Consider the following 22,250-nt stretch of genomic DNA (forward strand, 5'->3'; position numbering starts at 1 on the left):
CTTTCCCGTGCCGTTTCTCTTGTTTGAGTCAAATCCCTGCCCTGTCTAACCAGCGTGGCATGTGTTTGGCTGGAGGGGAGGGGTTTTTCTGCTTTCCTTAGAAGCTCTTCACTCTATCACCAGTAGTGAACGCCATAGTACACTGAGCTGGTGTACTGAGGTCTTACAGCGCTGGAAACGTTCCTGCTTCATGGGGGGACACTGCACCTAGGGGGTCTGTTAGGATAGCCATTGCCTATAGTTAGGGCTGGGGGATTTTGCCAAAAATAGAATCAAGATTTTTTCCTACGGTTAACGTGTACGCATGGAAAGATCCAGACATACACACTTAACCCGTTAGTGACCGCCCCATAGTGTTTTTACGTTGGTCACTAACGGGCCTTATTCCGATGCAATAGACTTTTTACGTCGCTGCATCGGAATAAGTAAACAAAGCAGGGAGCTGTCAAATCTCCCTGCTCTCAGCTGCCAGAGGTAGCTGAGGGCTGGGGGCGTCCCTGCTTGAACGTGTGAGATCGATATTAGTATCGATCTCACCTGTTTAAGGGAGCTCCCTCTCATCCCACTGACACCCTGCGATAAGATCGCAGAGTGTCTGTGTATCCGATGGCAGCCGGGGCCTAATAAAGGCCCCCAGGTCTGCCTGTAGCGAATGCCTGCTAGATCATGCCCCTGGCATGACCTAGCAGATGGCTGTCCGTTTTACACGGACAGACCGTAATACACTGCAATACAAAATAAATGAGATCGGATAATCGCGTAGTGAAGTCCCCTAGTGGGACTAGTAAAAAAGTTAAAATAAAAAAGTTTAATAAAAAAAAATGAAAAACCCACTTTTCCCCCTTACAAACTGCTTTATTAACCAACAAAATAAAGTAAAAAAGTTACACATTTTGTATCGCCGCGTCCGTAAAGACCACAACTATAAACTTATTACATCATTTAGCCCGCACGGTGAACGTCGTAAAAAATAAAATAAAACAAACATGCAAAAATTGCTGTTTTATTTGAATCAAGCCTTAAAAAAAATGTGATCAGTGATCAAAAAGTCGCATCTACTCCAAAATGGTACCGATAAAAACTACAAGTCGTCCCGCAAAAAAAAAGCCCTCATACAGCTGCATCGGCTAAAAAAAGAAAAGCGTTACGGCTCTTCAAATAGGGAGACACAAAAACAAATAATTTTGGAAAAAAAAGTGTTTTTGAATGAGACGATGGAAAAACATAAAAAAATGGCTTGGTCATTAAGGTCTAAAATAGGCTGGTCATTATGGGGTTAATGTCCTTTTTATACTGGGCAATTATCGGGCATACGAGCGTTCCTAGTACGCTCGTTGAAGATAATTGCCCTGTATAAACAGGGCAGCTATCAGTAGATGAACGAGCAGACTCTCAATCATCTGATCGTATCGTTTTAGCTGCCTGAAATATTATCGTTGTCGGCAGTACATCTGCCGACATGATGATGTATGGGGATGAGCGATCGGAGTAAGGAGTGCTTGTACCCATACATAGCTCCTTGTTATTGGAGCAAACCCCCAGAAATTCGGTCATTGTTCCATGCGTTTTAAAGAGGCTCTGTCACCAGATTCTCAAATCCATATCTCCTATTGCATGTGATCGACGCTGCAAGCAATGTAGATAACAGTAACATATTTTTTTTAAAAACGTTCATTTTTGGCCATGTTATGAGCTATTTTATATATATATGCAAATGAGCTTTGAAATGGACAACTGGGCGTGTTTTTTTTCGTATGTCCAACTGGGCATGTATTGTGTTTTTAACTGGGCGTGTATTGTGTTTTTAACTGGGCGTGTTTACTTGTTTTACTAACTGGGCGTTGTGAATAGAAGTGTATGATGCTGACGAATCAGTGACCAATCAGCATCATGCACTCCTCTCCATTCATTTACACAGCAGCATCACGTTCTTACTAGAACGATGTGCAGCCACATACTCAAGTGTCCTGATAATGAATACACATGACCTCCAGCCTGGACGTCATGTGTATTCAGAATCCTGAAACTTTTCTGTGAGATTCCAGCAAGCCACGCGTAATCTCGCGAGATTACGTGGTAAACGAGATTTCGTTTTCCCTTGCTGGAAATCTCACAGAAAAGATTCAAGTGTCAGGATTCTGAATACACATGACGTCCAGGCTGGAGGTCATGTGTATTCATTATCAGGACACTTGATTAACGTTAAAGAGGCTCTGTCACCAGATTTTGCAACCCCTATCTGCTATTGCAGCAGATAGGCGCTGCAATGTAGATTACAGTAACGTTTTTATTTTTAAAAAACGAGCATTTTTGGCCAAGTTATGACCATTTTTGTAATTATGCAAATGAGGCTTGCAAAAGTCCAAGTGGGTGTGTATTAGGTGCGTACATCGGGGCGTTTTTAATACTTTCACTAGCTGGGCGCTCTGAAGAGAAGTAACATCCTCTTCTCTTCAGAACGCCCAGCTTCTGACAGTGCAGATCTGTGACGTCACTCACAGGTCCTGCATCGTGACGGCCACATCGGCACCAGAGGCTACAGTTGATTCTGCAGCATCATCAGCGTTTGCAGGTAAGTCGATCTTACCTGCAAACGCTGATGCTGCTGCAGAATCAACTGTAGCCTCTGGTGCCGATGTGGCCGTCACGATGCAGGACCTGTGAGTGACGTCACAGATCTGCACTGTCAGAAGCTGGGCGTTCTGAAGAGAAGAGGATGTTACTTCTTTTCACAGCGCCCAGCTAGTAAAAGTATTAAAAACGCCCCGATGTACGCACCTAATACACGCCCACTTGGACTTTTACTTTTAAACACACCCACTTGGATTTTTGCAAGCCTCATTTGCATAACTACAATAATGGTCATAACTTGGCCAAAAATGCTCGTTTTTTAAAAATAAAAACGTTACTGTAATCTACATTGCAGCGCCTATCTGCTGCAATAGCAGATAGGGGTTGCAAAATTTGGTGACAGAGCCTCTTTAATGTCTGTGTATGTGGCTGCAGATCGTGTTCTAGTAAGAACGTGATGCTGCTGTGTAAATGAATGGAGAGGAGTGCATGATTCTGATTGGTCACTGATTCGTCAGCATTATACACTTCTATTCACAACGCCCAGTTAGTAAAACAAGTAAACACGCCCAGTTAAAAACACAATACACGCCCAGTTGGACATACGATAAAAAACACACCCAGTTGTCCATTTAAAACCTCATTTGCATATATATAAAATGGCTCATAACTTTGCCAAAAATGAAAGTTTTAAAAAAACAAAACGTTACTGTTATCTACATAGCAGCGCCGATCACATGCAACAGGCTATAGGGATTTGAGAATCTGGTGACAGAGCCTCTTTAAATTCACGCTGTTCACTGTGCGGTGTAGACATATTACCTTTATTCTGTGGGTCGGTACAATTATGGCGGTACCACATATGTATAGGTTTTTTATGTTTTACTACTTTTGGAAAACAAAAACACTTGAACTAAAATTATTTGCTTTTTGCATAGTCTCTTTCCAAGAGCCGTGATTTTTGTATTTTTCCGTCAATGTAGTGATATGAGGGCTCGTTTTTTTGCGGAACGAGACGTAGTTTTGATTCATACTGTTTTGGGGTACGTGGGACTCCTTTAACTTTTTTATTATGACTTTTTTTTGGAGGCAATGGGAAAAAATATCAATTTCGCCTTTGTTTTTTGCGTTTTTTTTTTACGGTGTTCACCTTGCGGTTTAAATTGCATATTAATTTTATTGTTTGGGTCATTACGGTCACGGCAATATCATATATGTGTAGTTATTTTATTTATTTTTTTACTAAATCCACTTTTTATGGAAGTTTTTTTTACTGTACTTAGTTTTTGATTTTACATTTATTACTAATTTAATTTAATAAGTCCCACTGGGGGACTTTATTATGCGATCTTTAGATTGCTGCTATAATGCTTTGGTATACTTAGTATACCAGGGCATTATTGCCTGTCCGTACCTGTCAGCCTCCGGCACGTCCTAATAGGTATATACCCAGGGCAGACCTGGGGTCCTTTATCAGGTCCCCGGCTGCCATGGCACACCATCCGAAGCCAGCGATAGCATTTGTGGGCCACCGATGGGTGACAGAGGGAGCTCCCTTTTAACGGGTTAAATGGCCGCGATCGAAGTAAACTTCGATCGTGGTCGTTGGTGCAGGAGCCCGGCTGTCCTCAGACAGCCGAGCCCCGGCTCCAGCCTGCAAGGGACACCGTTGCAGGACTTAGACTGGGCTGCCGTGAAAAAACGTGAGTTGCTCAAAAAACTTCTGAAAATCAGGGGCTGTTTTCCCTTGAAAACAGCTCCGTATTTTCAGACGTTTTTAGTCACTACGTGTGCACATACCTTAGGCTTCATTCCCACTTCAGTCTTTTTCTTCAGGGTGCTAGCCGTTTTTCAGACGGCTAGCACCCTGACCCATTCATTTCAATGGGGTCATGCACACTTCAGTTTTTTTTGACGGTCCCGTTGCTCCGTTCCAACAAAAGTAGAGCATGGCCTACTTTGGTCTGAGATTCCGTGACCGTGAGGCCCATGCGAGTCAATGGGGCCGTCAAAAAACTGAAGGCACACGGAAGGCATCCGTGTGCCGTCTGTGTGTGACGGAGCCGTTGCCTAGCGACGACCGGGCGGTCAGAGGTACACATACGGACAGATACTGCACTAATCGGCAGCCCCTTCTCTCTGTCAGCACTCATAGAGAGAAGAGGCTGCTGATCAGTGCTGGAACGCAGCGATATTAAAAAAAAAATAAGTTCATACATACCCCGGCCGTTGTCTTGGTGACGCGTCCCTCCTCTGACATCCAGTCCGACCTCCCTGGATGACGCAGCAGTCCATGTGACACTCACAGGCTGCAGCGGTCACATGGTCTGAAACGTCATCTCAGGAGGCCGAACTTGTGGAAGAAGCAGGCAGTTCTGGGTAAGTAGTAACTTTATTTTTGTTGTGTTTTTTTTTTTTTAATGAACCATTTATCTGTATTGGGAGCGCCGTGCATGGTATTCCATGTCCAGCGGTAGTCTCTGTCCAGGGTGCTGAAAGAGTTAAAGGGCTGCACTGACCGGCAGTAACTCTTTCAGCACCCTGGACAGTGAGTACCGCTGGACACGGAATAGCTTGTGCGGCACACACAATATCGTGTACATAGTGTGAACGGGTTTCAGTTTCCTCTCGGAAACTGAAACACGGAAGTGTACACCCGAGTCCTGCTACTCCTGTTCACTATCGGAATTCATTAAAGTAGATGCGCTGTGCAGCGTGTCTGCTTGTTAATAAAGGTTTTTTTTCTCTCCTGCTATGGGGGCAGGGCCTTGTGAGAATTGTGCCAACTTGAAATTGCGAATTAATCAATTTAATTAGATTAATCTCCCAGCCCTAGGCTATAGTGTTTGTTTAATTTTTTTTGTTGTAAAAGACTCATAATAAGTCTCCAAAGGGCAAAGCTCCTAAAACCCAACCCCCCCGCCCCCCGACAACCCAGACGCACTTTGCAAGTACTCGGTGCAGTACAAAGTTTCTGTCTAGACCACCACAGGATTCCCCAGCTCCCGTTGTTGGTGAACATATTACCCCCCCAATGGGCGGCTTCCCTCACCCAGGCGGTTGATAATCTCGCCCACGACGGATGCCTTACAATGCATTTCTTAGCAGTTAGCGTCCCATTTTTCTGACCCCTCACAGGCACCACATTCTGTTCAGGCCCCCAGACATTCTTCCCTGGATTGTACTCATTCTAGTTCTCATAGTGCATAATGCAGCGGCCCAGGAAATCAAGGATATATCATTCTTCCTCTGATTCCACTTTTGACACACATACTGCAGGCGTACTTCATTCTTTTAATTTAAAAGATATATCTAAACCAGCTTCTTCACGGGACGTCTCTCTCTCCAACTCGGAGTGTGAGTGTAATAGAAGCGAAACCGCTTCTCCTGCTGTAAAGGATCTCATTCAGGCAGTGAGAGATATACTTAAAGAGGCTCTGTCACCAGGTTATAAGTGCCCTATCTCCTACATAATCTGATCGGCGCTGTAATGTAGATGCCTAACTGAGCATTTTTTTTACTTTTGACCAAGTGGTCGTTGCAAAGAGAAGTGTATGACGCTGACCAATCAGCGTCATACACTTCTCTCCATTCATGTCCATTTGTACTCCGCATTCGCGAGATCACGCTGTGAATGACAGCACAGCGAAATCACGCTGTGCTGTGTGAGTAGGTCCCACAGAAACTTTACCGAAGTGACGGGAGTGTCCTGGGTGGAGGTTATGTCTATTCACTCTCAAGACACTTCAGTAAAGTTAATGTGGGTGTACATGTGACAGCACAGCGTGATCTCACGAGATCACGCTGTGCTGAGTACAAATGGACATGAATGGAGAGAAGTGTTTTTAACGCTGATTGGTCAGCGTCATACACTTCTCTTTACACCGCCCACTTGGTGAAAAGGTAAAAAACACCCAGTTGTCTATTAAGAAACTAATTGGCATACATCTAAAATTGCTCATAACTTACTCAAAAATTATCGTTTTTCAAAATAAAAAGCCACTGTTATCTACATTACAGCGCCGATCAGATTATGTCGGAGATAGGGCACTTATAATCTGGTGACAGAGCCTCTTAAAATGTAACTAAACGTTCGACAAACTTCTGACGTTCTAGTGATATGTCAGAAGTTTTGATTGGTGGGGGTCGGAGTACTGAGAACCCCACCAATCGCTAAAACGAATTTGTCTTAGGCCTCATGCACACGACCGTAAAAACTCCCGTTATTACGGGTCGTAATTACGACCCCTAATAACGGGCTCATAGACTTCTATTGGCGACGGGTGCCTTCCCGTTTTCTCACGGGAAGGTGCCCGTGCCGTTGAAAAAGATAGAACATGTCCTATTTCAGGCCGTAATAACGGCACGGACAGTCCATAGAAGTCTATGGAGCTCTCGTAATGACGGGTGGCTACATGTGTGCACCCGTCATTACGGCAGCGTTGCTAAGCGACGTCCGTAAATAGTCACTGTCCAGGGAGCTGAAAGAGTTAACTGATCGGCAGTAACTCTTTCAGCACCCTTGACAGTGACTACCGATCAGTATAAACCTGTAAAAAATAAAAATAAAAGACGTTCATACTTACCGACAACTTCCTGCTTCCTCCAGTCCGGTCTCCCGCCCGTTGCCTTGGTGACGCGTCTCTCTCGACATCCGGCCCGACGTCCTGGATGACGTTTCAGGCCATGTGACCGCTGCAGCCAATCACAGGTCAATCACAGGCTGCAGCGGTCACATGGACTGCCGCGTCATCCAGGGATGTCGGGCTGGATGTGAAGAGAGGGACGCGTCACCAAGACAACGGCCGGGTAAGTATGAATTTCTTTAACTTTTATTACAGAAAAGGCTGTCCCTTCTCTCTATCCTGCACTGATAGAGAGAAGGGGCTGCCGATTAGTGCAGTGCTATTTTGCCGCCAAAAACGTGCTCGTAAATACGGGTGGAATACGTGTGACACCGGACCCATATTTACGAGCACGGGTTCGTAAATACTGGTGCAAAACGGGTGGAATACGTGTGACACCGGACCCGTATTTACGCCAGTATTTACGGGTGGGAAAAAATACGGTCGTGTGCATGAGGCCTCCGTTTGTCTTTTTCCGGAAAGCTGATGTATCGGAGTATGAGCTCATAGACTTTCTATTGAGCCCGTACTCCGATACATTGATTTCTGGAAAAAGTCTAACAGAAACGAAGCGGCTAAACGCTCAACGAGCGCTTCTGCTGCTATGTTTTAGCGATTGGTGGGGGTCTTAGTGCTTGGACCCCCACCAATCAAAACTTATGACATGTCACTATGACATGTCAGAAGTTTGTCGAACGTTTAGTTGCACTTTAAAAGATTGCGGATGATCCTGCTGAATCATCTCAGAATGAGTTGTTGTTGCATCGCCATAGGCGACCCTCTCTGTTCTTTCCAGATCATAAGGGTTTTGAAAAATTGTTTTCTGATGCATGGAAACATCCTCACAGGTCTATGCGGACTATATTTTTTCTTTTCTCTGAGTCTACTACCAAATGGTCAGCTCATCTCAAGGTAGATTCTCCCTAGGTCTGGCTTAATGAAAATACTAACTTACCGGTTGCAGATACTTCCGCCTTAAAGGATCCAGTTAATGCCAAAGTGGAGTCTATGGCAAAAGCCACTTTCAGCGCGGCCGCGGCTTCAGGCAGACCCTCTTTTGCAGCATGTTGCTCTCCTTCCAGGAGACATGGCTCAAAAACCTCCAAGCCTGTGTGCTTAACAGTTTTCTGCTCACCCTCCCGGGCATTTTTTCCTATCAACGCCCCCTAGGTGCCCCTTCAGGGCCCAGGTTTTTCTCTCAGTCCATTCAAAGCCTCCTCCATCAAGGAGTAATTGTCCTAGTACCAACTCTAGAATTGTTCAAGGGGTTCTTTTCAAACCTTTTTACAGTACCAAAGAAGGACTGATTTCTTTGATTAATTTTGGATCTAAAATGTCTCAATTGACATGTGAAAATTCTAAGGTGTTGCATGGAGACGTTGCAATCGGTGGTCGCTTCCTTATAGATCGACGAGTACCTGTTCTCAATAGACCTCAAGGATGCTTATCTTAATGTTCTGATTGCTCAAGTACATCAGTGTTTTTTGCGCTTTACAGTAGGTTCAGCGCATTTCCAGTTTGTGGCCTTACCCTTCAGGCTTGCCACGGCTCCAAGGGTCTTCATTAACCCCTTCCCGCTCCTGGACGTACTATTAGGTCATGGTAACTATAGCGTTCGCGCTCCATGACCTAATAGTACGTCTCGGGAGTAACGGCCGTTTCGGCCGTCCTCCCGACACATACAGGAGATGTGACAGCTGCTGTCTTGTTCAGCAGCTCTCACAGCTCCTACAGCGGGGACTGATCGCTGTGTCCCCGCTGATTAACCCCTTAAAAGCCGCGTTCTATAGAGATCGCGGCTTTTTAGGGGTTAAGCTGCCATCGCCGGCCTGCTACACGATAGCGGCCGGCGATGGTGACTATGGCAACCGGACACCAAACAATGGTGTCCGGCTATGCCATAGACGGAAGCCTAGTGGGTCCTGACAACGTCAGGACCCACTATGCTTGCTGTCAGTGAGTAGCTGACAGTTCTAATACACTGCACTACGCATGTAGTGCAGTGTATTAGAATAGCGATCAGGGCCTCCTGCCCTCAAGTTCCCTAGTGGGACAAAGTAATAAAGTATAAAAAAAGTTAAAAAAAGATGTGTAAGAATAAGAAAATAAAAGTTTTAAAAGTAAAAATCCCCCTTTTTCCCTTATCAGTCATTTATTATTAATAAAAATATATAAACAAACAAATAAACTATACATAATTGGTATCGCCGCGTCCGTAACGGCCTGAACTACAAAATGATTTCGTTATTTATCCCGCACGGTGAACGCCGTAAAAGAAAATAATAATAAACCGTACCACAATCACAATTGTTTGGTCACTTCACCTCCCAAAAAATGGAATAAAAAGAGATCAAAATGTCGCATGTACCGAAAAATGGTTCTGATCGAAACTACAGTTCGTTACGCAAAAAATAAGTCCTCGCACGGCTTTATTGATTGAAAAATAAAAACGGTATGGCTCTTAGAATAAAGTAACACAAAAAGTGAATGATTGTTTACAAAACGTATTTTATTGTGCAAACGCCATAAGACATAAAAAAAACCTATAAACATATGGTATCGCCGTAATCGTATCGCCCCGCAGAATAAAGTGAATATGTCATTTATAGCGCACGGTGAACGCTGTAAAAAAAAAAAAGAATAAAAAAACAATAGTAGAATTGCTGTTTTTTAGTCACCACGCCACCTAAAAATAGAATAAAAACTGATCAAAAAGCTGCATGCACTCCAAGAAAACTACAATGTATTCCTCAAGGGGTCTAGTTTCCAAATTGGGGTCACTTTTGGTGGGTTCCCAATGTTTTGGCACCACAAGACCTCTTCAAACCGGACATGGTGCCTAATAAAAAAGAGGCCTCAAAATCCACTAGGTGCTCCTTTCCTTCGGAGGCCGGTGCTTCAGTCCATTACCGCACTAGGACCACATGTGGGATATTTCTCAAAACTGCAGAATCTGGGCAATACGTATTAAGTTGCGTTTCTCTGATAAATCCTTTTGTGTTATAAAAAAAATGGTATAAAGAGGATTTTCTGACAAAAAAAAATATTTAAATTTCACCTCTACTTTGCTCTAAATTTCTGTGAAACACCTAAAGGGTTCATAAATTTTCTAAATGCTGTTGTGGATACTTTGAGGGGTCTAGTTTCTAAAATGGGGTGTTTGATAGGGGTTTCTAATATATGGGCCCCTCAAAGCAACTTCAGAACTGAACTGTAACCTAAAAAAATAAATAAATGAGGCAATACTTCGCTTCTTACATTATACTGATAATGAGCCGTGCCCACCCCGAGATGACCCCAGTTTTGACCGTTTGTATAAACGGAGACCCCTATTAGACTGTTCCAGTGCCCGGTTTTCCCAAGCATACACCCCCGAGAAGTGTATTTCTATTGATGAGTCCCTGATACATTTTAAAGGGAGGGTTCAATTCCGCGAGTACCTGCCGGGTAAGAGGGCAAGGTATGGCGTGAAGATGTATAAGCTGTGCGAGAGTGCATCAGGGTATACCTACAGGTTTAGGATATATGAAGGAAAGGCCACCCCCAAACCAGACTGCATCCTGGACTACAATAGGTACATGGGAGGGATGGACTTGTAAGATCAATTCTGGCCGTGCACATCATACAGATGGCTTTGTATAATGCGTACGTGCTGCGTCGATGTGCAGGCCAGACGGGAACTTTCCTGGAATTTCAAGAGGTGATATTCAAGAACCTAATCTTTAGGGACCAAGAAGGGGGGGCACCCAGTACTTCTGGAAGCGGGGCCACACGCATCGTACCAGGGCGGCAACACTTTCCAGGAGTAGTTCCCCAAACTGGCAAGAAGGGAAAAAGTCAAAAGAGGTGCAAAGTCTGCTATAAGAGGGCGATAAGGGATGACACAATATATCAATGTGACACGTGTCCCGAATAACCAGAGCTCTGTATGAAAGTGTTTTAAAATGTATCATACATCCCTTGGTTTATAATTTACCCCAATTTTACTTACCCTGATGTACTCCGCACAGCTTATCCCCCCTCTGAGCCCTGCTGTGTGCCCAGGCAGCTGATAACAGCCACATGTAGGGTATTGCCATACCCGGGAGAACCCACATTACAGTTTATGGGGTGTAGGTCTCCGGTCAAAATGCTCACTACACCTCTAGATGAATGCCTTAAGGGTGTAGTTTTTAAAACGGGGTCACTTCTTGCGGGTTTCAACTGTACTGGTACTTCAGGTGCTTCTGCATACATGACTTCGCACTAGAAAATCCCCAGTAGGCCAAATGGTGGTCCTTTCCTTCTGAGCCCTCCCATGGGCCCAAACGGCAGTTTATCACAACAAATGGGGTATTGCGGCACTCAGAACAAATTGCGCAACAGAATGGGGTATTTTATTTCTTGTAAAAATAAGAAATTTTCAGCCAAAACTACATATTATTTGAAAAAAATAATTTTGTTTTCATTCCCAGCCCAATTCAAATAAGTTCTGTGAAAATGCGACATGGCACCCGAAAACCAATACAGCAAAATCTGGACTCCAAAGAACACACAGCGCTCCTTCCCTTCTGAGGCCTCCCATGGGCCCAAACGGCAGTTTATTGCCTCAAATGGGGTATTGCTGCACTCAGGAGAAATAGGGCAACAAAATTGAGTATTTTGTTCCCTGTGAAAATAAGAAATTTTGATTAAAGATTACATCTTATTGGAAAAAATGTCATTTTTTTTTTATGTCACAGCCAAATTGAAATAGGTGCTGTGAAAAAACTGTGCGGTCAAAATGGTAACAACAACCATAAATGAATTCCTTGAGGGGTGTAGTTTCCAAAATGGGGTCACTATTGGGGGGTTCCTACTGTTTTGGCACCTCAACACCTCTTCAAACCTGGCATGCTGCCTAAAATATATTCTAATAAAAAAGAGGACTCAAAATGCACTAGGTGCTTCTTTGCTTCTAGGGCTTGTGTTTTAGTCCACGAGCGCAGTAGGGCCACATGTGGGACATTTCTAAAAACTGCAGAATCTGGACAATACATATTTAGTAGTGTTTCTCTGGTAAAACCCTCTGTGTTACAGAAAAAAAAATGAATAAAATTGAAAATCAGCAAGAAAAATGAAATTTGCAAATTTCACCTCCACTTTGCTTTAATTCCTGTGAAATGCCTGAAGGGTTAAAAATCTTTCTAAATGCTGTTTTGAATACTTTGAGGGGTCTAGTTTTTAAAATGGGGTGTTTTATCAGGGTTTCTAATACATAGGCCCCTCAAAGCCACTTCAGAACTGAAGAGGTACCTTAAAAAAAAAAGGATTTTGACATTTTCTTAAAAATATGAGAAATTGCTGTTTATGTTCTAAGCCTTGTAACGTCCAAGAAAAATAAAAGAATGTTCAAAAAACGATGCCAATCCAAAGTAGACATATGGGAAATGTGAACTAGTAACTATTTTGGGTGGTATAACCGTCTGTTTTACAAGCAGATGCATTTAAATTCTGAAAAATGCTATCTTTTCCACATTTTCTCAAAATTTTGCAACTTTTCACCAATAAACACTGAATATATCGACCAAATTTTACCACGAACATGAAGCCCAATGTGTCACGAGAAAACAATCTCAGAATCGCTTGGGTAGGTTTAAGCATTACGACGTTATTACCCCACAAAGTGAAATATGTCAGATTTGAAAAATGAGCTCTGAGCCTTAAGGCCAAAACTAGGCTGCGTCCTTAAGGGGTTAAGGTCATGGTGGCACCATGGCTCTCCTCAGATCTAGGGGATAGTGGTTATCACATACTTGAACTTCTGGTGAAGGCATTTTTCAAACAGAACAACTTGCACAGTCTCAACATTTAACTGGATCGTCTTCGCAGATTCGGATAGCTGATCAACATCACAAAGTCATCTCTCACTCCTTCTCAGAGAATGGAGTTTCTGTGGATGGTCCTGGATACACGGGCAGTCAGAGTTTACTTACCCAGGCCAAGATCACCACTCTCAGACTGGGAGTGACCGTACTCAGCAAGAATACTCGTTGCTGCATCCACTTCTGCATAAAAGTCTCAACCTTCGAAGCCGTCCCATTTCTCAATTTTACTCCTGATCAAAACAGTTGGCGATTCTATAGTTTGGGCAAGTCTTCGGACTCCTTGGATGTGATGAAGTCAAGAAGGAGCTGCTGTGGTGGATGTCTTTCTCCAACATCTCTCAGGGGAAACCCTTCACAACTCTCCACTGGCAAGTCATCACAACTGACGCAAGTTTGTCCAGCTGGGGGCAGACTTCAGATGCCTCACAGTCCGGGGCACCTGGTCTGACTCTGAAGCTCCGCTCCAGATCAACATCTTGGAGCTTAGGGCCATCTTCCTGGCCCTGTCTCACTGGACGTCTTGTCTCCAGGCTCTTTCAGTGAGAATACAGACAGACCATTTTACAGCAGTGGCGTACCTGAATCATCAGGGAGGTACAAGGAGGACTGTATGGAAGGAATCCGCTAATGTCCCAGCAATCTCAGCAGTGCATATCCCAGGAGTAGACGACTTGGAAGTGGATTACCTGAGCCAGGAACGCCTGTATCCCGGAGAATCGTCTCTTCAGCCAGAGATTTATGGAAGGAATCCGCTAATGTCCCAGCAATCTCAGCAGTGCATATCCCAGGAGTAGACTACTTGGAAGTGGATTACCTGAGCCAGGAATGCCTGTATCCCGGAGAATCGTCTCTTCAGCCAGAGATTTTTCACCACAAAATGCATTCGGTGGGGCTTCCCAGACATGCATCTCTACGCCTCTCACCTAAATCACTAATGCCTGAACAACGTCACCAGAACCAGGGACCCTAAGGCCATAGAAGTCGACGCTCTGGTTCTCTCCTAGTCGTCCAACCTCCTTTTATCTTTTTCCGCCCCTTTATTTCGCCTCGAGTGCTGAAGAAAGTCATGGACGCAGGAGTTCCAGCCATTCTGGTGGCCCCAGACTGGCCCCGCAGAGCTTGGTATGCGTAACTCATGCACCTGTTAGCAGACGCCCCGTGGCTGCTTCCTCTGCGGCAAGACCTCCTTTCCCAAGGTCCAATGTTCCACCCTGCTTTACCTCGGCTGCGTTTAACAGCATGGCTGTTGAAACTGTGTGGTTTTGAAGTTCAAAGGTTTCCCTGATCCAGTCATTCACACCATGATTAAGGTCCGGAAGACTCGATCCCAAAGGATTTACCGTAGTTCTTGGTTGGCTTATTTTAGGTGGTGTGAATCCCATTATTTTCACCACCTCTGTTTTTTCCATCCCGCAAATTCTGGATTTCCTCCGTGTGGGTTTGGATCAGGGACTCAGATTGGCTACTCTGAAAGGGCAGGTTTCAGCCCTATCTATTCTTTTCCAATGCATTTTGGCTTTCTGCTCTCCAATTAAGACTTTTCTGCAAGGAGTCGCACATTGTACTCCTCGTCACCCGTCTCCCCTGGAACCTTGGGATCTCAATCTGGTCCTTTTTAAAGGGAATGTGTCGCTAGAATTTATTTTTTTTTTTTTTCACTTAAACAGTTAGTATTTAAGTGATTAAACATTGTTTTAATTTTTTCACAAGTCAGGAAATATTATTATAAATTAAATTCTAATTTATAACATTTCCATGTGCTGGTCACTAGAGAGAGCAATTCCCAAAATTGCAGCATTGCAATGTGGTAAAGCAACCTCATTGCTTTATGCTGCAAATTTGGTGTAGAGACACATGCTCTAGTGAGCTCACACAATCCCCCCCCCCCTCCCTTATCCTGGCTAGTGCCAGTAGAAGGAGGTGGTTGAATCTTCTAATCCTCCTACACAGTGCATTCGCTCAGAAAATGGCGGCACGCAGTGTAGGAGGATTAGATACAGTGGTAATCCTACAGTATAACACGAACATAATACACACATCACATACACAAACATAACTTACTTGCTCCTGCCGCAGCTGCTGCCTTCGATCCTACTCCTCGCGTCTTCGCAGCCTGGAACATATGTCCGGAAGTCGCGACCGGAAGTAGTCATCTTACTGTCCAGCCGCGGCTTCGGCTCCACATGAAAATGGCACCGGATGTCGCTCTGCCGAAGACCTTCCTTTTGGACTCTGTGGGAGCGGCGCAAGCACAGACGGCGTACACTATAGTGAATGGAACGTCTCCCGTTCGCATTCTCTATGGGGATTTATGTGCCATATTCCATCTCTGTATGTGTCGTTAATCGACACATACAGAGATGAAAAAAAAAATGGCATCCCCCATAGTGAAGTACAAGTAAGAAGAAAGAAAAAAAACTAAAACACAAATAAATAAAAAGTATGTTAAGAACACGCTAAAAGCAAATTTATATTAAATTTTTTATTTTTCGCGACACCTGTCCTTTAAGTTTCTCTCAGGATCTTATGATGGAAGGTAGTTTTCGTTGTGGCGATCACCCCTATCCGTAGAGTTTCTAAACTGACAGCCTTGTACTGCAAACCTCCACTTACAGCTTTTCTTAGTGACAATGTGGTGCTACGTCTGGTGCCTTCATTCCTTCCTAAGGTGGTTTCCTTCATCTTAATGAGGACAATGTTCTTCCTTCGTTTTGTCCTAAACCTTCTCATCCATGAAAATGTGCCTTACATTGCTTGGATGTCGCTAGAGCCCTTCGAGTCTACATTGCATCTATGAAGTCCTTCCGGAAGTCAGACCTCCTATTTGTTGTTTTGCTGAGGGCCATCGTAAGGGTGGCCCGGGGCTTCAAAGGCCACGATTGACAGCTGTATACTGTTTGCTGTTAAACCCCCCCCCCCCCCCAAATAAAACTACTCTAATGGAACCTCCCTTCCAGGTCACTGCTCATTCTGCTAGAGCAGTTGTGGCCTCCTGGGCGGTGCGGCATCAGGCTTCTGCCCTTCAGGTCTGTAAAGCCGTCACCTGTTCCTCGTTACATAATTTTTTGAGGTTTTACCGGATAAGTTCTTTGGCCCTTGCCGATGCCAGTTTGGTTCGGATGGTGTTGCAATCAGCCGTGGTTTAGGCTGCTCGCGTGGCTATGATTCTTTTTTTCCCACCCCAAGGGACTGCTTTAGGACGTCCCATGGTAATGTGTCCCCCAGTGAATACTCTAATGAGAAAACAGGCTTTTTGTACTTACCAGTAAAAGCCCTTTCTGATTGAATTCACTGGTGGACACTGGTACCGCCCTATTTCTTGTTATATTTTTCGCTTCTTGAGGTTGCTTTTCTCATTGGAAAACTATTGTGTAAAACCTTCTCTGCTCTCCTACTGCTCTAGATACAAATGGAGGAGATGAGTTCTCAGCAGAGGGCATAGCCACACTTTTTTTTTTTTTTTTTTTATATTTACCTATAGTCCGCGGCCTATACCCATGGTACTGTGTCCCCCAGTGAATTAATTGAGAAAGGGATTTTACTGGTAAGTAGAGAAAAATCATGTTTCTCAGTTCTTGGTTAAATACACTGCATATAAATCTAAGGGCTCTTTGTTGAGCATTAAAAATGGTCATAGAACACTTATAGATCCAGGGGTAAGGTTATTGTATGGTTTAGAAAACCCATTTTCAAACGCATATCAGGAATCTCTAAACTAATATTGATCCCTGTTCAGGACCCTTATCTGTTAGCCAGAGCAGAGAGAGGCAACAAAGAGCATCTCTCACTCTGAAGGTACTGAAATGTACATCCAATACATGGACAGCCCATTGATTGGATCATCCAATCAATTCCGATTAGTACCGTTCTATTGTCTTTAGAAAGGTTGATCCTATACCCTCCAAATATTGTCTTTCTAAAGTACCGATTAATGCCTTTAGATCCTCCGAACTAGAGACACGTCTCCTACAATTCCAATCATCTTTGGAAAATCCGTTCATTCCTACTCCAATACCACCACCTCTTAACGATTCAATTACGTTATCAGAACTTGATTTATCTCCTTCGTTACTACAATTATCGATCCATAACACCTCAGTTAATCTTTTTGACAATTTTCTTCTAACATAGATGGGGCTCATCCAATATCACCACCTAATGATTCATCATGTATCATATCTGATCCCCCTCTTTTAGCGCCTACATCATTTATGGATGCTACCACTTCTTTTTAGGACTTCCCTCTCAACTAACAATGCCACCTGTCACGCCAACCATCAACAGCAACGATCACCTTATAACATATCTCGTAAGCCCCAAAGTACAAACCATTACTCACTTCTTCCCATTGGTCCAAAAAATATAGACCAAAAGAAAGTTAGATATAGAGGAAGAAGAGGAGGTCGTAAGCGTAACAAAACGACCCCTTTCAACAAATCTAAAGAAATATCGGACCAACCAGTAACGACCAAATTGTTTAATTTATCTTCACACAAGTTTAATATACATGAGATTAGTCTGCTCAGTAAGGGTCTCTCTTTTTGTCCTGTCACACCACCTAATACTTTTGACCTGTTCATGGACCTTAACAGGTTTGTCCGCGAGCTAACCCTAACCAAGCATTTTTCTCTCTCTAAAATAGTTCAAACTCTCCCAGCATCAACCCTTATCCCAGAGCCAACCGCACTAAATTTATCCTCTGCACTAATTACCACGGATTTAAAGCCCAAATCATGTTTTTACCCTTTGCATCATCAGGGTTCCTTTTTGGAAACTTTCTCCACCCTAGTAGGGAATGAATTCAGATCTTTAGACGGACCCATTAATAAACCGGACAACCTTACCTATCAGGAGAGAAACTCCCTCACACTACTAGCAAAGGATGACACTATCGTGATACGTTCTGCCGATAAAGGCGGAAGAATTGTAGTCCTGGATAGGGACAAATATCTAGGAGAGACATTTAGGATCCTTGGTGACAGCAACTTTTATCTCAAATTAGCAGTAAATCCTCTACCTGCGCACACACTCAAATATGTCAATCTCATTGATACAGCATTTCATGAGGGTTTGATCTCCAAAAAAGAAAAGGGCTTTCTTAATGTACCTTTTCCAAATATGCCATTCATGTATCACCTTCCTAAGGTGCACAAATCTATTACTAATCCTCCTGGACGCCCAATAATCTCTGGAATTGGGTCCTTGACCAGCAATCTTTCGCACTTTATCGATCTTCACCTTCAACCTTTTAGTGGTTAGCCTACCTTCATACCTAAAAGATTCTACACAAGTGATAAGGGAGCTTCACGCAATTAATATTACCAATTCGATGTACCCCGTTAATTTTTTAACTGCAGATGTAACAGCATTATATAGCAATATTCCCCATTCTAAAGGTCTTGAGGTTGAGTCTGCACTATCTAATAAAACCCGCATGCCCGACAGTCAAATTAAATTTTTAACAAAATGTGTTGATTTTATTCTTAACCATAATTCTTTTAGTTTTGACAACAAATATTTTAACCAAATCAAAGGATGTGCTATGGGTTCGAGGTTTGCGCCCTCTTATGCCAATCTTTATATGGGATCCTTGGAAGATCTGTATATCTATTGTGATCACCCTTTTAGAAATAATATTTTATTTTACAAACGTTATATTGATGACCGTCTCTTTATTTGGAAGGGTAATGAGGCAGAGGCTGCGTCCTTTATTGAATTTTTAAATCAGAATATTTTTGGATTATCTTTTACCCACACTTTCTCTGCTACGTCCATCGACTTTTTAGATTTGACCATCACTTTTGACGCTACTACCAATAGGTTCGCAACAAAGACACACTTTAAATCTGTGGATGTTAACAGTTACATTAATTTTAACAGTGCCCACTATCCTCCATGGATAAAAAATGTCCCCTTCGGACACAGTTCAGAAGGATTAGAAAATACTGCACTACTGATATTGACTTCAACGTAGAATGTAATTTATTAGAAAAGAGATTTAAATAAAAAAATTTCCCTTCAAATCTTATTAAAGGAACACGCTCTAAGGCTGCCCAATTATCTCAAGCATCCTGCATTGAGCAAAAAGTTGATAAAAAAGAGAGCCGTAGTTTTAGTAACAATTTTATTACTTCGTATAACAGTGGAAATAAAAGCATTAGGGAGATTTTGGACAAGCACTGGCATATCCTGAAGAGGGACCCCTATTTAAAAGCAGAACTACCAGACAGACCAATTATTACTTTGACGTTCCAAGTCCCTGAAAAATATTCTAGCACCCAGCAGATTAAGGAGCCCCGTGATTCCTAGTTCTACCATGCTCCCTAAGACAATTGGTTCCTTTAAATGTGGTCGACAACGTTGCATGTGTTGCAATAATATGGCTCACAAAACAACCACTTATATAGCAACAGTAACCAAGGAATCTTTTACTATTAAGAGCTTCCTTAACTGTGGAAGCTCCTATGTAATCTATATGTTGGAATGTCCCTGCCACTTACAGTATATTGGTCGCACAACGCAATGCCTACGTACTAGGATTAATAACCATAGGTTCAATATCAATACGGGCTTTATGAAGCACCGTGTCTCCCGTCACTTTGCCTCTGTACATAACAGCCTTTTTAGTGACATACTTATTACACCTATAGAACAGATCCCATTTAATGTTGCTAACAGATTTGGCAGGCTGAAACAGCGTGAAAATTACTGGATATTTAAGCTCAAAACCCTGCAACCAGATGGTCTGAACGATATATCGGAAACAACCCGGAAATGAAAATCATATATAAATGTTACGTTTCAATTGAAAAATCGACACTCTGAAGTCCTGTTCCCCTTTTCCTCTGTGTCAATTCCATATGAATTTTAAGTGGTCTCCTATTTAGGTATGCCTACCCATTCATTTACCATCTCTCAGGAATTTCTAGCATTCAGCTAGCCCTTTTTTTCGTTTTCCCCATAATTTCAGTTTTCCGTTTTTCCGTTTCTCTATTGAATCAATATCAATTCATTATTACACTTCTTATACTTTATTATATCTTCTCTAATGAAATCCCACTGTAATATTTTTTATATGTATAACCCTGTTTAGTTCAATTTTTATATACATATCCTTTTTACATAATTTTTACATAATTTTAATAATGTATTATCATAATCTGTTAAATTATATGTTTAGCCTCTATACGGTTTGTTATTATTGTCCTATTAACACCTTATTTTATGTGTAATCACCCCCCTCTCTGCTTTTTTATGTGACCCGTTGTGTTCTGCTATTCTAAAGTATGTCTAATATGTTTGGCTAGGCTTTTAGTTGTTGCTCTCACTTTTAGCATCCAAATGGATGTTGTGGTTTTAGCATCCAAATGGATGTTACTTTGGCATCCAAACGGGTGTCTTATATTTAATTATGCATCCAAACGGACGCATGGGTCTCTTAGCATCCTAATGGATGTTACTCTGGCATCCAAATGGATGTTTTTGTTTTTAACATCCTTTTGGATGTTTAGCGTGCCGCGCTACAATTGTAAGTGAGTTTTATTATATTATGTCATTTTTTACTAATATCTCATGTTTTTATCTCTTAGCATTGTTAGTGATTGTTTTTCTTGCCCTCATATGTATAACCGCTTATTGTTTTTACTAACATCGATATTCTAAGTTTAAACTTTGACCTATGACGTCATTGAAGTTCTTTGATCCCGGTCACATTGGCAGGTTTTTTTCTAATAGTATGGTTATTTAAGCAGTGAAGTTTTTATACTTTTCCATGGCCTGATGAAGATGCCGGTGCAGCATTGAAACGCGTAGCTTTATTATCAATAAATTAACCTTTTATTACTCCTACGCTTACGTGATTTCATTCAGTTCATGTATTGAAACATCTTACTCAGTGCAGCAGTGCCCTTGGAGACTCTCTCTTTTCCTGCATCCCAGCAATGGTAACTTTTGTAGTGCTTTATTCTTCCTCGGGTGGAGATATACGGAAATTGAACCCCTGCGGCGGGCTTCTTCAAGTGATTTCAGCTTATTGACAGGGAACATTTCGAACAAAAAAAGAATTGTCAAAAGGGGACAACCCCTTTTTATCCTGTGATCTGACAGACCGTCTTTATAAGGTATTATAAGTAATGTCTTTGTTGTTGACATCCGTCTTTATTTATTCTTGCCTTTCAGAAGAAACCAAAGAATCCGATATTTCCCCAGGGCTTGCGAATAGTCAGCTGACCTGGAAACAAGGCCGGCAGCTGTTAAGACAGTAAGTAAAGACATGTGGCAGATTTGGTTACCGTCTCAATACTGTTCTTGATGGGTCGGGAAGCAGAGCTATGGGCTATAAGCTGCCAAATGCTCTTCCTGCATTGTACCATGTTATATGCATTGAGCTGTATGTCTTGGAAAAATAAGTCTAGGTTTTATTCCAGAGGAACAAAGTCTAGGAGGTAGTGAAGTAAAACAGAGCTTTACAAATCAGACTCTGCACACCAGACCTGCTGTATGAACCAGAGAGTGCTTATTCATCTTTTCTTGAAGGATGTGGCAGAGATATTCTATCATTCAGGTGAAGCTGTTTAGCAATATGTCATCGGATCGAGCTTTCTTGAACTTTTACTCCTGACCGTGTTATATTTAATATAGTATGGCTTTTCCTGTCCTTCTGACTAGCATTTTACCATGAATGAAAGAACATTTTTGAATTTTCTTTTTGTTCCCCTTGTACGAAGCCTTATAATATTCAGATGCTCTGTTACTTTTGTCTCCTACATAAATTACACTAATAAGCAGCATTAGTTTGCTTAGGGATTGTGACCCAGCTTTATACTTACCCTGAATGGCATTTTTATCTGTATTGTTGTACAGGTTTACATTCTATAATCAGATTTATGGTCCCTGTAATCGTTGCCCTTAATGTCTGTCTCCAAAGCCCAAAGCGTATGTTTCTTATATAGGAGATCAAAATGAGGCAGACATCTGAATAGAATATCAAATACTTCATAGAAAATGATATCTCATACTTTGTTTATTCTGGGAGGGGGGGGTATTATTTAAAAGTACATATGTGCCAGCCAGACAGGCCTCCTACACCTGCTGCTGAGGAAAATAATCTGTCTCTCATCTTCCAGCTGGCTATACATTAGGGATTTCAGGCGGCCGTTTTCTCAATGACTTGTCGTTCATGGTTGGTCTGTGAAGGTTGTCATTTTGT

At 42.5% G+C, this 22,250-nt stretch overlaps 1 protein-coding gene across 4 annotated transcripts in view; it reads left to right on the top strand.

The window, feature by feature from the left end:
* Positions 1–22,250, top strand: part of STRN3 (striatin 3) — a 200,768-nt gene that overhangs the window by 39,330 nt on the left and 139,188 nt on the right. For all 4 annotated transcript variants that reach the window (XM_075844282.1, XM_075844283.1, XM_075844284.1 and 1 more), the window contains one exon: positions 21,221–21,302. In XM_075844282.1, coding sequence (XP_075700397.1) covers positions 21,221–21,302 — 82 coding nt within the window. The remainder of the gene's footprint in view (positions 1–21,220; positions 21,303–22,250) is intronic.

This window comes from Rhinoderma darwinii, chromosome 12, assembly GCF_050947455.1.
Source record: "Rhinoderma darwinii isolate aRhiDar2 chromosome 12, aRhiDar2.hap1, whole genome shotgun sequence".
In the NCBI taxonomy this organism is placed as follows: Eukaryota; Metazoa; Chordata; class Amphibia; order Anura; family Rhinodermatidae; genus Rhinoderma; species Rhinoderma darwinii.